Source organism: Panthera pardus, unplaced genomic scaffold (assembly GCF_024362965.1).
Source record: "Panthera pardus isolate Hobbes unplaced genomic scaffold, ASM2436296v1 HiC_scaffold_6, whole genome shotgun sequence".
In the NCBI taxonomy this organism is placed as follows: domain Eukaryota; kingdom Metazoa; phylum Chordata; class Mammalia; order Carnivora; family Felidae; genus Panthera; species Panthera pardus.
The window spans coordinates 59,754,044-59,772,798 of NW_026526991.1; the positions used below are offsets into that span (position 1 = coordinate 59,754,044).

The 18,755-nt window shown below is 33.0% G+C and overlaps 1 protein-coding gene and 1 pseudogene across 1 annotated transcript; both read right to left on the bottom strand.

Annotated features, from left to right (window-relative positions):
• Positions 1-2,412: 2,412 nt before the first annotated feature.
• Positions 2,413-3,246, bottom strand: LOC109270584 (olfactory receptor 6C2-like). Its single transcript, XM_019455263.1, has one exon. It carries the CDS (start codon positions 3,244-3,246, stop codon positions 2,413-2,415), a length of 834 nt encoding a protein of 277 aa, XP_019310808.1.
• Positions 3,247-17,017: 13,771 nt separating this feature from the next.
• Positions 17,018-17,957, bottom strand: LOC109270234 (olfactory receptor 6C2-like; annotated as a pseudogene).
• Positions 17,958-18,755: the final 798 nt, after the last annotated feature.

The following is an 18,755-nucleotide window of genomic DNA, read 5'->3' on the forward strand; positions in this document are numbered from 1 at the left end:
TCTTTGATCCCAAATGAATGCTCTTGCTTAATTTAAGTGATGCCTATTGATTAACAATTTCTTATTTTTCTCTCCCTTTGTCCCTGGTGACTACTGTTCTAATCTTTGGCTTTATGAATTTGACTATTTTAGATATTTCATGTAAGTGGGATCATGGATTACTTGTCTTTCTGTGTCTGGCTTATTTCACTTAAAAGGAGTCTTCAAGGTCCATCCATATTGTTGCATGTTGCAGAATTTCCTGCTTTTCAAAGGTTGGATAATATTCCATTGTATATACACCACATTTAATTTATCCAATCATCAGCTGATGGACATTTAGGTTGATGGACATATATTTCTACATATTGGTTATCACAACTAGGGCTGCAATGAATATAAGAGGGCAGATATCGCTTTGAGATCCTGATTTCAGTTTTTTGGGGGGTATATACCCAGAAGTGGGATTACTAGACCAAAGGGTAGTTTTATGCTTACTTTTTTGAGAAACTTAATTTTTAAATTTAAAACTGAAGGAAAAAAAGAGTGACCCAACAAAGAATGAGGAAAATATATTTTGACAGGAAAGCAGTTTTCAAACAGCGGTTGGAAAAGACTTAGACATGAACGCAGAGGGGAAATGTCAGTTCAAATTCCTAAAGCATGGAGAGTAGTGGGATGGGGAAAGTAGTTTCAGAATATGATCTGTATGAGCTACTTTTTCTGGAGGAAATGTGGTAAACAGTTTATATTCCTCCAATGTATATCTTTATATAATAAAAGATACAAAACCTTTATATATAGCTTTTCATATTCCTTTTGGAAACTTTTCTAAGTTTCCAACATCCTATGTATCTAGCTGTTTTTATTTCCTTGATTTCTTTGGCAAGGGTTTGTGTATTTTAGTGACATTCTGTGTTGGCATTTCAATATATGTGTCTACATCTGGCAGTCTTTTTTTTTTTTTTTTGCAATACCAAAATATTTGAAGTCTTCAAAATAGTTATCCATTTTTATCATCTTCCCTTTTACTTCATGTAGTTTTTGAGAAAAGCTTATATATAACATTTAAAAGTTTTGGTTATTATCAGTTTGATATAGTGACAATAGTTACAAATCTTATAACATTTGTTTTGGTATTTTGATAGTTTTCCATAATTGTAAGGTTTATAACTCTTTCACAGAAAAATATTTATTTGAGTGCAAGTCAACTATTTTGCTTTCTTTTGAATTGTTTGGCCCTGAGGGTACATGGGAGTAAATTTTTGCTGGTTTTGTTGTCTCCTTTATATTTAGTGTTTAACATAGTACCTGACCTAAAGAAACTACCAAATTCATATCTGTGAAGTGAACTCAAGGGATAAATCATTTGAAAGTTTTGTATTGGAAGAAGCAATGACAACCATTACTTAGTCTTTTGCTGAAAATGTAACAAATTTTCTCTTGATATATTCTGGTTTGGAGATATACTTCTGTTTAATTTGTTGTGTTTTGTTTTCTGATTTTCCTAATTTGGAGGTAAAACTAGGATTTAGATCTTTAAAAACTGTTAGCATGCCTGTTTGTGGAAGGATCTTAAAAGACATTTGTGAGGAAGATGTTAGTAGAGCAGGATGAGTGTTTTGAACAAGGTAACTTGACTAGAAAATTTGATAAGTTTATTATATGTGTTTCTTTGGCTTCACATTCTTTTATTTCCTGGAGAATATCACAGTTCTTTTGACTGGGTTATTGAAGGCTTGTTTGATTTGCCTGTTCCTCAGTGTATAAATAAAAGGGTTCAGAACCGGAGCAATGGAGGTAGTGAACACTGTCACACCCTTGTTAATGGCTACGATTCCTTCACTGAAGTCTTGATATCTATGAGGATGCAGCTGCCATAGGTGATGGAAACCAGTATCCAGTATTTCTGTGTGTTCATAATAGTGAATTTTGGTCTATTTCCTCAACACTAAAAGTGCTATTATTCTTTTTCACATGTTTTTTAAGTTATGTGATTATTCATCCAGTTTAGATATTTTGCCTAAAATTTACATGTGTTTAGATATTATTTATTTTGTATATTGAAGAGTCACAAAGAATTTTGCCTTATATTTTCCCAAGGAATAATTTTTATTATATATTGTAATAATATTATGAAGCTACTTTCTTTTCAAAATAATTTTTAAGAAATTGATATGCAAAACTATCAAATATTTGTTTGAAAAATCAAAAGACAAAAGTGGCATGAGAAGGGCTCAATGGAAGGGAGGTTAAAGAAGTGTTGAGAAAATTAATGTAACTCAAGCATATATTACTAAAAAACACGATTATGGACTTGCAAAATAAAATGTCTGTGGACATTTATTCTTGTTTTTGAGATGTTTAAAAAATATTTCCTTTTACTTCGTTGAGAGCAAGGCAATTCTTTTGACTGAGTCCTTGAAGGCTATCTTAACCTTGATTGTTTCTCAAGGTATAAGTAAATGGGTTTAATGTAGGGGAAAAAGAAGAAATGAGCAGTGAAACTCCTTTATTAATGGTCATTTTTTCTTTTGCTGTAGGATTCATATAGATGAAAATGCATGTGCCATAGGTGATAGATATCACAATCATATGGGAAGAACAGGTCAAAAAGGCCTTTTTCCTTTGTTGAACAGAAGGGAATCTAAAAATTGTCTTGATGATGTAAGCATATGACAGAACTACACAAGTAAGAGTCATATTCAAGGTCAGCACAGCACAGATTATAACTGTCCATTCCACGAACCATGTATCTGAACATGAGATTTTCACTAAGGGAAATGCATCACAGGCAAAATGATGAATCATGTTAGAGTCACAAAATTTTAGATTTAAACCCAGGCTAAGTGGTGGGATTATTACACATAAACCAGCCATTCGACAACAGATGATGAGAATCCTGCAGACCCTCTTGCTCATGATGATCACATAATGCAAGGGTTTGCATATGGCCACATAATAGTCATAGGACATGGCGGTCAGCAGAAAAAACTCTGATACTCTACAGAGGTCAGTAAAAAATACTTGGATGATACAAGCTTTATAGGTAATAATGTTGTCACCTGTTGCTATGCTATACAAATACCTGGGAGTAATGGCAGATGTGAATGAGATCTCTAAGGAGAGATTTTTTAAGAAAATGTACATGGGTGTTTTAAGGTGAGGATCCCCAAAAGTGAGTATGATGATTGTCAAGTTTCCACTTAGACTCAGTGTGTAGGTAAGAAATAGGAAGATAAAAATCAACTTGCAGCTCAGGGTCATCTATCAGTCCCAGCAGAATGAATGTTGTTATTGTACTGTTTCTCATCACTGGCTTCTGACTTCTCTCCAATCTGGATATGATATTAATAAAAATTTTCTTATAGATTATAGATTATTTTAACTGTTCTAAAATATATTCAAATTTTTATATTTCTATCTCATTATGAGATATAATATATCATATTATATAATTATTATAGTACATTAATAGATACAATATATATTAATATTATATTAATTATATTAATATAATTAATATATAATATATCTAATATAATTATAATAATATATAATTAACATATATATGTTTATAATATAACAGAAACATGTATTTTATATATATATTTATTTACATTTTATGTCTATCCTGTGCTTAGGATTTTTCCATGTGACTAAGTAGATTACTGAGGGGTGTCATTTTATGAGTAACAAAAATGTCTTTGGCTCTGAAGAATTCTTCCCTGTTCAGAATCTAAGTGACAAAATTTCACCCTCTATTGCATGTCTTTTCTTGGCTCTTTGGGTCTTTTTAAATAAACAATGCTAATATAACGTCGGTTCACTATACAGACACTAGAGCAAAATTTGAGGGCTTTGTTCCAAAAGAAGGTTTTTGGTTTTTGGTGTGTTTTTAGGTTAAGTGTACTTAATTCTTATTAGCAATCTTACACTATGCTGATTGCCTCCCCACCACTTCCTGTTACACAGCCTACTTGTTTTTCTGAATATTCACATTATGTGTACTGAATTTGTGTTACGTTTACTACTGACAAAAGTGATGACTGCCTTATCTTCCCTCCCTCATCTTCCAGTCAATGAATTATTTTATCTTCATTGATGCTACACTAGTAGGGACTCAAATGTTTCTAATATACAATCGATATCCTAAACCTTGAGGTTTTCTGATGCTGATTAATAGAAAATATTTTCCCCTTGCATATCGAGCTTATTTGTTTTATGAGTGAATTCACTTTATTGTTTAACTTGTTGTGTTCTCTTCTTACTGAGGTTGCGGAAGAATCGTTTGTGACAGAATGTTTGTGACAATTTACCTCATTCACAGTGCTTCTAATACACAGAAAAGTCCCTAACTGAGGAACATGGTTTACTCAAAAGTTAGAATCCTCTTAGGAAATTTAGTCTCTCATTCAACAACTGTCAAATATTTATGTACAATGGAGTGCAGAAGGAACAGTTATATCTTTGCATACTTGCAGCTCACCCACCTTGCTTCCTTCTTTTCTCTGAATCTTTGAGATGATATGTACCACTGTGAAATCTTAGTGGCCCTCAAACTTTGAGCATTATTCAGTTTTCAAAATATATCTGTTTTTCCCCAAGACATTATAACATGTTTTATGACAGAAGTTAATAAACAGATTGACACTGAAGTGTAACTAACCGATTTTGTTTTTTCTCCCTTTCAAATATGTTTAAAATGAGCACAAGATTCTACAAGGAAATACTGTCATTTCAGTCATTATGGTGTTCTTTTTGGGGGGTAGGAAGAGTAATGCAAGGGCATTTATATACTTCTCTATATATGAAGACACTTTATTTTAAATTTGAGGTTGAATATCTATCCAAAGTTACCCTAAATATTTCTTACATTGTTATATATAATTTGTTTATATATCTTATGCATACAAACCTCCAGGCAATTACATTTATCTACACAGAGGAAATTTATTCTAAAAAATGCCACCTCTTAAATATAACTTAAATACATTAAAAATATAAAAGATATCACTGAAATCCATTTTCTTTCCTAGAAGAAAATACAACCTAGATCCTACAAAGGGAAGTATAGACAAAGAAACAAACTTTATTATACTTAATCTTCTGTTAGTAAATCAGAGTTTCTGTTAGCTGTTTAACCGTAGTAATATTAAGACCACAATGTTAAAAGTGATATTTTTATAAAGGTATTTATGTCTTCACATTCACTGACATGTCTGGGAATGCATAAAAATTCCCTTGCTTACTTTCTCCAACAACTTGGACAGACTTGGTAATGGGCTCAGTGTTGTTATTAGACTCCAAATATTTTCTTACTATTTCCATCACTGAAAAGAAAATAAATTACTTTAAGGGCTAAGGAACTCCCTCCACTGGTGGAGGAGATGAATTATAAGGGCAAAGAGAAACGCTTTTACCGTGTCAAATGTGACTTCTCTTTTTAATTTGCAGAAAATTTTACTAAGTGAAAAAAATAAATGGTCCTTGGTGACCTACAGTCAAGAGTCATTAATTTTCTGACCAATGAAGTTTGGCAAAAACACAAATAACATTGGCTTCAGTGGAGACTGTGTCTTTGGAGATAGGAGGATGTTATAGCAGCATTTGACAAAGGTCAGGAGGACAACTGTATCATTTAAATCACACAGTTAATTTGTTTTAAACTTTCACATCCACTAAGGCATTTGGAAGTTTTTTATCCTTTATTATATGATAAAATCCTTTATTATATAAATGTTTTATTATCATTGGCTAATTTTAATCAGATAAGCAAAAGGAAAAGTTTATACTGTAGAATTATGTAAGGCTACTGCTTGCATTATAGATTTTATCCTTCCAGATATTTTTTCCAAATACCTCAACTGTGTTATAAATATTATTTAGGAATGCATAAAGATTTCATCCATATCTTATAATTGTATGCAAAATGTATGCTTTTATGGTAGCACAGCAATACAAAGGTACTTAATGCCATTGATTTTTCCACTTCAAAAGACTCAAAATGGTAAATTTTATGTTATGTATATTTTACCAAATACACTTTTATATATTTACATATATTATCACATGATATACATTTGTTTTTTTCTAATCAGTCACTATTAATGTTGACTATATGATTATTTTGGCAGTTTTAAACCAGTGCCTGAATTAAATGTACAGTGTTCTTTATTTTCTGTAGTTTTCAATCATTCTATCAAAAGCATTTCATACAAATATTTTTGTATGTGTGAGAATGATTGGTAGAAGTAAAATTTCTAGCTAAAAATATTATTCCACTTTTAGAGAATTAGTAGAATAAGAGCCATAACATTAATTTATATCAAACATATGCCAGCATGATTAGGTGTCAGTGGACATTATTTTTATGCCTATTTGTATCTTGTTTTTAAAATATCTTAAATATGAATTTTAAGATTATAATAAATCTTTAAAAGTGTGATGCTGATTTTTTGGCATATAGTTCATGGCTTTATACAGTCAAATCTGTCAATTTTATTTGTTTTTAAAAATTTTTTAACAGCATTATTGAGATATAATTGACATTCAGTAAACTGCACACATTTAAAGTGTACAATTTGATAAGTTTGGACATATGTATACTCCTAAGAAAGTACCAACATAATCACAATAATAAACATATCAATACTTCTCAAAGTTGCCCTTGTGCCTCTTGTTAAGTCCTTCGGTCCTGGTCGCTACCTGCCTCTCCGTCCCCTTCCCCTGCTGCTTTTTACAGTTAACCATCTTTCATCTGGCTTATTTTACTCAGCATGATTTTTTGAGATTCATCCACATTATTATTCATTCCTTTTATTTCTGGGTAAAATTCCATCTGTAGATATATCACAATTTGGTTACTATTCACCTGTTTAAAGATACTCTGTCATATTAGTTTTATTAAGGCATTTACCTAGAAAGCTGCTATGAACATTCATGCACAAACCTCTCTAATGACACACAATTTCATTTCTGTTGGATAAACACCTAAGAATGGAATGGCTGGGTCATATAGAAGGGATATATTTAACTTTTAAGAAACTACCAACGCTTTTCTAAAGTAGTCACATGATTTTACAGTCCCACCAGTGGTGTAGGAATATTTTATTGGTGCACTTCTTTGGTATGATCAATTTTCATACTTGAAACATTCTAGTAGGTCTATTGGATTCCATTGTGATTTTAATTTTTGTATACCTAATAGCTAATGATGTTGAATATCTTTTGGTGCATTTAGTTGCCATCTGTGTATCTTCTTTAGTAAAGTGTCTTTTTAAATCATTTGCTCATTTTTTTAGTTGGGTTGTGATATTCCTTATTATTGAGTTTTGAGAGTTTTTTATTTATTCTGGATACTAGTCCTTTATCAGTTATGTGATTCACAAATATTTTCTCCAAGTTTGTGCCTTGTCTTACTCTCTTAATGTCTTTTTTTTTTTAACATTTATTTATTTTTGAGACAGAGAGAGACAGAGCATGAATGGGGGAGGGTTAGAGAGAGGGAGACACAGAATCTGAAACGGGCTCCAGGCTCTGAGCTGTCAACACAGAGCCCGATGCGGGGCTCGAACCCACGGACCGCGAGATCATGACCTGAGCCGAAGTCGGCTGCCCAACCGACTGAGACACCCAGGCGCCCCTCTTAATGTCTTTTTAAGAGCAGAATTCTTAATTATGATAGATGGTATTTCATCATTTCTTAAAATGTAGCATGCTTTTACTATTTTATCTAAAAAAATATTTGCCTAAACCAATAATAATGTCTTCTTACGTTATTTTTTCGAAGAGTATTATAGTTTGTTTTACATTTAGGTCTGTGATTCATTTTGAGTTAATTTTTATAAATTTATTTGTAAATATACAACAGATATATCAAAATTTATTTAAAAAATATGGCTATTCTTCGTGCCATTTATTGAAAAGATTAACCTTTCTTTAATGAATTGTTTTTGCATTTCTATAAAAGATCAGTTGACCATAAGTGTAAGGATTTACTTCTGAAGTCCTAATTCTTTTCCACTGACCTATTTTTCTACCTTTACACCAATATCACCCTGTCTTGATTACTATAGGTTTCTAATAAGTGTTAAAATGGGTCCTATAAGTTTGTCCTTTTCAGAGTTGAATTGATTATTCAAGGCCTTTTGAATTTCCATATGAATTTTATAATTGCTTGTCAATTTCTACAAGAAATTCTGCTTGTATTTTAAGATTGAATTAAATCTGTAGATTAATTTCAAAATAGTTTAACTCTTAATAATATTTACTTTTTGATTCATGAAAGCAGCACATGTCTCCACTTACATGGTTCTTTTTAGTCTTCTCAACAAATTCTTTGTTTCCAGTATACAAATCTTACATATGTTTTGTCAGGTTTAGGCCTAAATATTTCATATTTTTGATGCCAATTTTTAGTGTTTAGTTTCTGATTGCTGTTAGTACATAAACATATATTATAATTTTGTATGTGGATTTTTTTTCTGACAACATTTATAAATTCATTTATTCTAACCATTTAGAATCCGTAGGCTTTTCAAGTTGCAGGGAAATAAAGGCAATTATTTTCTTCCTATCAAACCTAGATATTTTTCATTTTTGGATTTACTGCATTGACTATAACCTTCCATATAATGTTGAGTAAAAATAGTAACAGTGGGCATTCTTGTCTTGATCTTAGGAGGGAAGCATTCAGTATTTCATTATTAAATGTGGTGTTAGTTGTAGTGTTTGTAGATGTCTTTTATGAAGTTGAGGCACTTTCTTTTCTAGTTTGCTAAGAATTTTTAAAATTAGGAATGGATATTGAACTTTTTCAAATGTTTCTGCATTGATATGTATGTATACATTGATACATATATAATGTATATATGTATACATTTTATTTTTTAGTCTCATTATATGGTTGATTTTATTGATTTTCAAATGTTAAGTCTTATATCCCTAGAATAAAATCCTTTGGAGTTTATATAAATCTGTCTATCTTATCTATATAGCTATAGATGGATTCTAATTGCAAACATTTTATTTTTCCACCTATGTGTAAGAAAAATATTGATTTGCCCATTTCTATACTTGTGATATGTTTGTCTGATTTTGTTATCAGGCTATTGTTGACTTCATAAAATAAGTTTGAAAATGTCCTCTCCTTATTAATTTTCTGGAATCATTTGTGTGGAATTTGTATTATTTCATACTTAAATATTTGGTACAATTCACCAGTAAAACCTTATGGCTTGGATTTTACTTGTGGGAATGTTTTAAACCACATTTTAAATTTCTGCAATACATAGATGCCAGTTAATCTTTTTCTTTTTTGGAGTGAATTTTAATTTTATCTGTTATTTGTAAGTTCTAGCAAGCCTGGAGTTGGCCTGAGATATTTTTGCTAAATTTCGAACATAGCACTGACACCTGGTTAATGAATAAAATATATTGATCAGTAAGGTTTGTTTGTAACCATGGGTCTGAGGAGTTTCAGGACAGGTGTACCAACTTGTTAACATTGTTTATTGGTAATAGTGACATTGATCATTGGCACTTGGTCTGGGTGAGACTACTACAGGGTTCTTGTTTTAAGCTATTTATTTAGCAGGAATATTCCTACACAGTAAAATATAAAAATTCTCAGTTCTGACTCTGTTTGGGCTTTCTGGGATTGAGGTGTTTTCTGCATATGTCAGTGATTTCTGGCCTGAGAAAGTATGTGCAGCAATATTGCCTACAGATGGAGGACAGTAAGAGGTGTGCACTTTGTTTCTTATCCCTTAATGTGAGCCAGCCTTTGTCAATGATGCATATCCTTATTTTAATGCTGTTCATATAGTGTATTCTTTTCTTGCAATAAACTGTAGCTGTAAATATTGTCACATTAGGTCCTGCAAATCATCTCTAATAATCAAATACTATTTAAGTGCCACCATTGTTCACCAGTGCAAAATGCTCTAAGGAAGTTGTCCATTTTATCTAAGTTGTCAACTTAAGATTATGCACTTTTAATATTCCTTTTTTGTCCTTTTAATATCTGTAAAATCTGTAGTTATATCACCTCTCTCATACCTTATATTTGTAATATGTGGCGTCTCCTTTCTTTCTTGATTTTCTGTAAGAACCAACTTTTATCTGTTGTTCTCTTATGTCAGTTGATTCTATAATGATTTTTATTCTTATTTTCTATTTGCTTTGGATTTGATTGACTTTCCCCTTTTCCTCCCCAGTTTTAGGGGAAAAATGAAAACATTTATTAGAGATTTTTCTGCTATTTTTATGGCTATTTTATTTTAGTGCTATAAATTTTCATCCAAATATGGTTTTAGCCTGCATCCAACCTATTTTGACATGTTGTGCTTTCTACTCAATTCAAAATCCTTTAAATATCTCTCTTGATTTCTTAATTGACCCATGTTTTATTTAGATTTTCATTAGTTTCCATATATTTGGAGAATTTACTGATGTATGTTGTTACTTTAATTTTATTGCGGTTAGAATTCATACTTTGTAGGATATGAATTACTTTATGGCCCATAATATATTTTGTTTTATTATGCATATTTCATGTATTTTTCCATTATGTATACATGTATTTTACACATCTATTATCTATTTATCTATCATCCATCTTTATGTACACTTAAATACACACACACACACACACACACACACACACACACACACACACACTGAAGGGTTTGGACAAGGTTTCCATTATAAAAACTTGATATATTAAACACATTTTCCACTTTTTTCTTCTTTTCAAACAAAAAGCCCCAGGGGCGCCTGGGTGGCTCAGTCAGTTAAGCAACTGACTTCAGCTTGGGTCATGATCTCACAGTTTGTGGGTTCGAGCCCCACATCGGGCTCTGTGCTGACAGCTCAGAGCCTGGAGCCTGCTTGGATTCTGTGTCTCCCTCTCTCTCTGACCCTCCCCCCATTCATGCTCTGTCTCTGTCTCAAAAATAAATAAAAATTAAAAAAAAAATGTGAAAATCTCTCCTAATCTTAAAAAAAAAACCCACCCCACCAAAACAATTCAAGGGAATTACTCCAGATCAAATGATGTAACTCTGATACACTTGTATTTAATAAGTGCATGATATTCCGTTAATTGATGGATTTTCACTTGGCTTTAATTTTTTTTGCCACCATTAATGCTGCATTCCACACTGTGCCTTTCTTTTCACAGTATGCCTTTAATATTGTATATTCTTTCAAAATGGTTCTTTAATTTATGAAAGATAGGAATTGTAGAAATAGAATTTCTATGTCAAAGTATACATATACTTTTAAATTATAAAATTACTTTAAAATTGATTACTTGCCAAAAAGCTTTAGCAATTTAAATTTTCACATGTGCTGTAGGAAAAGTAGCCTTGTCCTCATGATCCCAGTCAGCAACAGGTGAAAAAGTTTTTTTCAAAATTGACCGGTTGATTAGTGTAAGTTTTTACTTCAATTTGAATCTTTCGGCATTAGACAGTGAATGCAGTTGACAATCATATATTCTCCACGAAACAAGTGTTAATATTCTCTAAATTGTATTTCTACTTTTTGCTAATTTCTATTTAGATTTATTCATTTGTATTATTAAGTTATAAGAGGTCTTTGCTTTAGAAATCATCCCTTTGTCTGTCAGTGGTACACATTTCCTTTCAACATTATTTGACTTCAAAGGAGAGATCAGTCACGAGTCTTATAGGTCTCCCTTTATATGTGAGGGCACGTTTATCCCTTGCTGCTTTCAGAATTTTCTCTTTATCCTTGTATTTTGCCAGTTTCACTATGATATGTCGTGCAGAAGATCGATTCAAGTTACGTCTGAAGGGAGTTCTCTGTGCCTCTTGGATTTCAATGCCTTTTTCCTTCCCCAGTTCAGGGAAGTTCTCAGCTATAATTTGTTCAAGTACCCCTTCAGCACCCTTCCCTCTCTCTTCCTCCTCTGGGATACCAATTATGCGTATATTATTTTTTTTTTAGTGTATTACTTAGTTCTCTAATTTTCCCCTCATACTCCTGGATTTTTTTATCTCTCTTTCTTTCAGCTTCCTCTTTCTCCATAACTTTATCTTCTAGTTCACCTATTCTCTCCTCTGCCTCTTCAAGCCGAGCCATCGTGGTTTCCATTTTGTTTTGCATTTCGTTTAAAGCGTTTTTCAGCTCCTCGTGACTGTTCCTTAGTCCCTCGATCTTTGTGGCAAGAGATTCTCTGCTGTCCTGTATACTGTTTTCAAGCCCAGCGATTAATTTTATGACTATTATTCTAAATTCACTTTCTGTTATATTATTTAAATCCTTTTTGATCAGTTCATTAGCTGTTGTTATTTCCTGGAGATTCTTCTGAGGGGAATTCTTCCGTTTGGTCATTTTGGAGAGTCCCTGGCGTGGTGAGGACCTGCAGGGTACTTCCCCTGTGCTGTGGTGTATAACTGGAGTTAGTGGGCGGGGTCGCAGTCAGACCTGATGTCTGCCCCCAGCTACCGCTGGGGCCACAGTCAGACTGGTGTGTGCCTTCTCTTCCCCTCTCCTAGGGGCGGGATTCACTGTGGGGTGGCGTGGCCCGTCTGGGCTACTTGCACACTGCCAGGCTTGTGTTGCTGGGGATCTGGCGTATTAGCTGGGGTGGGTAGGCAAGGTGCACGGGGGCTGGAGGGGCAGGCTTAGCTCGCTTCTCCTTAGGTGATCCACTTCAGGAGGGGCCCTGTGGCAGCGGGAGGGAGTCAGATCCGCTGCCGGAGGTTTGGCTCCGCAGAAGCACAGAGTTGGGTGTTTGCGCGGAGCGAGCAAGTTCCCTGGCAGGAACTGGTTCCCTTTGGGATTTTGGCTGGGGGATGGGCGGGGGAGATGGCGCTGGCGCCTTTGTTCCCCGACAAGCTGAGCTCTGCCGTCCGGGGGCTCAGCAGCTCTCCCTCCCTTTGTCCTCCAGCCTTCCCACTTTCCGAGCAGAGCTGTTAACTTATGACCTCCCAGACGCTAAGTCGCGCTTGCTGTCGGAACACAGTCTGTCCAGCCCCTCCGCTTTTGCCAGCCAGACTCGGGGGCTCTGCTTGGCCGGCGAGCCGCCCCTCCGCCCCGGCTCCCTCCGGCCAGTCCGTGGAGCGCCCACCGCCTTGCCGCCCTTCCTACCCTCTTCCGTGGGCCTCTCGTCTGCGCTTGGCTCCGGAGACTCCGTTCTGCTAATCCTCTGGCGGTTTTCTGGGTTCTTTAGGCAGGTGTAGGTGGAATCTAAGTGATTGGCAGGACGCGCTGTGAGCCCCGCGTCCTCCTACGCCGCCATCTTCCGGAACCCCAACCCATTTGTTTTATGAATAAAAAAGAAAACTTTTTCATTTGAGTTTTTTCATGTGTAACTAAAACATTTATTAAATAAACCATGATTTTCCTACTGAACTGAAATTTCTCCACTTCTATACTACAAGCAAAATAATAAATATATAATAATAAAGACTATTTATTAGTCTGTACTTTCATAATCTTTTCTGGTGATCATTTTATCTTCTCATTCTAATACCATATTAATTTTATTCCATTGATAATATGTTTTGATATTATATAAAACAAGTTTCTATTCATGGATTTTTTTTTTCATTTATGTGTTGCACATTCATGAAATTTAATTCTTCCATATTAACTTAGAGTTAATTTGTATAATTTAAAAATGTAAAAAGTTGATTCTAATTGGACCTGTGTTAAATTTATATATTAAGAGTGAATAAATTGATATTTTATGATATGATATATTGCATTCATAATGGGGTTTATTCCAGGGCAGTCATATTGATAGCTTTAATAGTAGAAGCTGATTGCTACTGTAAATATTGTCAATGGACTTTTGTTTGCTTGTATCCTTTACCCAAGTTACTAAATATTCTTACTAAGTCTATTAGATTCTTATTAGATTTTATTGTGTTCTAGGTACATAATAATTTTGTCAGGAAGAAAATACCATATTTCATTGACTCTAAATGCGTGTCATTATTTTAAGTACTTTTATGTTATGTGTTATGTATTTTTATTAAAAAAATGTGACTGGTTAAACTATGGACAATATTAAGATGCCTGTCATTGTAAGGCATACGCACATTTCTTTTTTTTTTTTTTTTTTGTATTTCAAGAGGCTTTATTTTAAAAAAAATTTTTTATCAGCCATTATAAACACACACATGTATGTAATGAGAATTATATAATAAACCCTTTTAGATCCATTACCCAAATTCAAGACTACCAAGATTTTTCCATTTAGTTCTGTTTCTTTTGTTTTTTGGTTTTTTTGCTGAAGTATTTGAAAACAAATTCCACATCCAGTGTTGTTTCATCCTGCCTTATGTTGAGCATATCTCTTTTTTTTTTTATTTTTTTATTTTTTAATATATGAAATTTACTGTCAAATTGGTTTCCATACAACACCCAGTGCTCATCCCAAAAGGTGCCCTCCTCAATACCATACGCACATTTCAAAGACGTAAAAACTTGAAAAGATATGGGTTTCATAATTTCTAATTACAGTAGTTTCATAACTTCAGTCTGATAATCCAATTACTTTATTATTATGGCATTTTTAAGATGTGAAATGTTGAATATCAGTGATGAAAGGGAGCATCTTTGTTTTTTGATTTTAATTTATTCCAGGTGTTTTACTGTTTAATATAATTGTATTTCTTTAGATTTTTTTTTATCATACTTTAGTAGTTCACCATATTTGTATTTTACTTTAAATTTTTTAGAAGTTACTGATTTTTATCTGGTGATAGTTTATCTATTAATCAAAACCCATATAAAATCTTTCTTTCTTTAATTTGTTGGTACAACAAAATCAGGCTATATTTTATATATATATTTCTATATCTGTATACATTTTTCATCTATCATTAGTTTATTACTTATGTATCTATCATTTACCTGTCATCTGTCTACCATCTACCTACCTATCTATTATCATCATGATCTATCTATCCTTTATATCTATTATCTACACCTTTCTATAATTGGAATAAATCTTGGTTGACCATAGTATAATTTTTGGTTATTTTGTTGGATTCTAACTGAAATTGTCTAACTACATTCATCAGTCAATAATTGAAACAAAAATTAAACAGTTTGCCTTAATGTTTTAATCAGATTTTTGTCAAATATTAGGATGTCTTCATAAAATTCATTAGGGAGAGTTTTTTATTATTATTTTTTATTTAGATAATTGAAATCTTAATGAGATTATTGCTTTACCATGGTTGGTTGTAATCTGGTCCTTTTGCCTTTTTATTGATTGATTGATTTTTTTATTTAAATTTTTTTTTTTTAACGTTTATTTATTTTTGAGACGGGAGAGACAGAGCATGAACAGGGGAGGGGCAGAGAGAGAGGGAGACACAGAATCTGAAACAGACTCCAGGCTCTGAGCTGTCAGCACAGAGCCCGACGTGGGGCTCGAACTCACAGACCGTGAGATCATGACCTGAGCCAAAGTCGGATGCTTAACCGACTGAGCTACCCAGGCACCCCTCCTTTTGCCTTTTTAATCATAGATCTTATTTGCTTTACTGAATGTTATGTGGAAATTAATATATTTAAGTTTTCCACATTTTGAATTTTCAAAATTTTGTTTTGCTAAAACCTTGTTTGTAGCTCTAGATCTTCACATTTTGTTGTGGAATTGTGCTAGAATATCCATAAAGTTATGCTAAGTATGCATTAGTATTCATACCTTTCTTCTGATTTTTAACCTTATATATTTTTTGTTTATTTTGTATTAATTTATGCTTTTGGGAAATTATTAATTTGAATTTTTTAAAAATATCAACTTTGAGATTTATTTATCTTTTGAAATTTATTTTTCTTAATAAAATCATGTTCTAATACTTTTAATTAATTTTATAGTTTTAAAATGTTATGAGCAGGAGTTGCTTTATTTTTCTGTTTATTTCTGAAAATAATGAATATATTTGTGGATGAATAATTCTTTGATTTCTTCTGTGTATAGCTTTTTTATGAATTGTCATGAAGTGTGTCTATTTCAATGAATATGTATTTCTTCAATTCCAAACAGTTATATTTGGATTCACTGTTTAATTCTTTATATATGGTGTTAGTAGATTATTTTTATAGAATTTGGACTATAAATGCTATTAGAGGAACATGATAATGGTTCCCAACTCCTCCTCCATAGCTCATAACTCAAGAGAGACAGAAAAATTTCTTAGAGAAAATTATTGTCTTTTCATAAAAATGGGAATTTTTCTTCTAAATCATGCTTTTAAAATCTTGACTTCAGGCTATTTTGTCAGCTTCATGCATTTTCACCACTTGGATCCTGACACTTCAATACCCTTTTCCATATGGACATTTAATCCAAGCCCCTGTAACCTATAACTCAACACCTTGCCACTCTTTATCCTCCTTTCTTTGCTTTCCTGGGAATCCACAAGTTATAGGTGGGGTTATTTATGTTCATTTCTGATATTCTGTATCTCTGATACCTTGTGATTGCCCATATTTTAACCTTTACTCTTAGCTATATATTCAAAAGAATATTTGTGAGATTTTATCCGTTTTTAATTTTTTAATGTATTTTCCTATAGTATAGAAATGCTATTATCTTGTGTCTCAATTGATCCTTGTATTATTATATCATGCCCTCACTTATTCACTATTGTATCATAAAATTTCAATTCTTACTTGAGGTTTTGTAGTGTTTTATGCACACTTGGGTATAATAATTAGCAGTATTATGCTATCAGTTTTATGGAAGACTAAAGAATAGATTTATTATAGCATAAGATTTATTATATTGGGTTATATTTATGTACAAATGAATTTATGAGAAGTACACTTTCATTTTCTTTACTGAGATGTCTCCCACAAGAAGTTAAATAACAATCAAGGAAAGAAATAAGCTCATTAAGGTGCAATGCAAGTAAATTGAAAAAGGAGCTGAGACATATAACTGAAATACAGATTATTAAAAGCTAAAAAAAATTATAAGCATTAACAGAAATGTTTAGCACCACACCTTTATTTAATTTCATGTATTGACTGCTATTTTATTTTACTTCTTTAAGAATGGTGCAACTCTTTTGATTGAGTCACTGAGGCTTTTTTTACTTATTTCTCAGTGTATAAATAAATGGATTTAATGTAGGTGAAACAGAAAAAATGAGTAGTGAAACTGCTTTATTAATAGTCACTTTCTCTTTTGCTGTAGGAGTCATATAAATGAACATGCATGTGCATAGGTGATGAAAACTACAGTCATGTGGGAAGAACAGGTGTAAAAGGCCTTTTTTCTTTGCTGAACAGATGGAAATCCTAAAATTGTTTTGATAATATAAGATAGAACTACATATATAAAGGTCAAAATGGGGGTCAGCACAGATTAAAACAGTTTGTTTCATGAGCCATGTGTCTGAACATGCTATCTTTAGGAGGGGAGAAGCATCACAGAGAAAATGATCAATAAAATTTGAGTCACAGAATTTCAGATTTAGCCCCAGACTAAGTGGGGAGGTTATGACCAACAATCCAGCCAACAAGCAGGAAAAAATAAGACTGCTGCAGACTCCTCTGCTCATGATGGTTACCCAATGCAAGGGTTTGCAGATGGCCACATAGTGGTCATAGGACATGATGGCCAGCAAGAAAAATTCTGTTACTGCAAAGAGGTCAGTGAAAAACACTTGGATGACACGAGCATTATAGGTAATGACCTTGTCATCTGTTGCTATGTTATACAAGTACCTGGAAATACAGGCAGTGGTGAATGAGATCTCCAAGAAGGAGAAATTTTGTAAAAAAAAAAAAAAAAAAGTACACGGGTGTTTTAAGGTAGGGATCCACAAAAGTGAGTGTGATGATGGTCCCGTTACACTCAGCATGTAGGTAAGAAATAGAAAGATAAAAATCAGAACTTGCAGCTCAGGGTCATCTGTCCCTGAAAATGTTGTTACTGTAGAGTTTTTAATCACTGATGTCTTCTGTCCAATCTGCATGCCTGATAATTCAGAGAGATTATCGTATAGATAAAATCTAATTTAATCAGCTATACTCTACCTTCACTACGTTTTCATATTATATTTTAATTATTTGTTTCATGTTTTTATCTAAATTCTAGTTAGTTAACATATAGTGTAGTATAGTTTCTGGAGTAGAATTTAGTGATTCATCACTTACATGTAACACCCAGTGCTTGTCACAAGAAGTGCCCTCCTTAATACCCATCACCCATCTAGCCCATCTCCCTGTGCACCTCTCCTCCAGCAACCTTCACTTTGTTCTCTGTAGTTTTGTGGTTTGTCTCTCTCTCTCTCTCCTTTCCCCTATGTTTATCTGTTTTGTTTCTTAAATTCCACATATGAGTGAAATCATATGGTATTTGTCTTTCTCTGATTTATTTCACTTAGGATAATACACCCTAGCTCCATCCACGTTATTGCAGATGTTGATTTCGCTCTTTTTGTTGGTTGAGGAATATTCCTGTGTGTGTGTGTGTGTGTGTGTGTGTGTGTGTGTGTGTGTGAGATATAATACATCACATCTTCTTTATCCATCCATGAATCGATGGACATTTGGGCTCTTTCCATAATTTGGCTATTATTGACAATGCTGCTATAAACATCAGGGTGTATTTGCCTCTCTGAATCAGTATTTTTGTATCATTTGGGTAAATACCTAGTAGTACAATTGGGTGGTATGGTTGTTCTATTTTTAAGTCTTTGAGGAAACTCCATACTGTTTTCCAGAGTTGTTGCACCAGTTTGCGTATATTTTAAATCACAATATGGATGTGA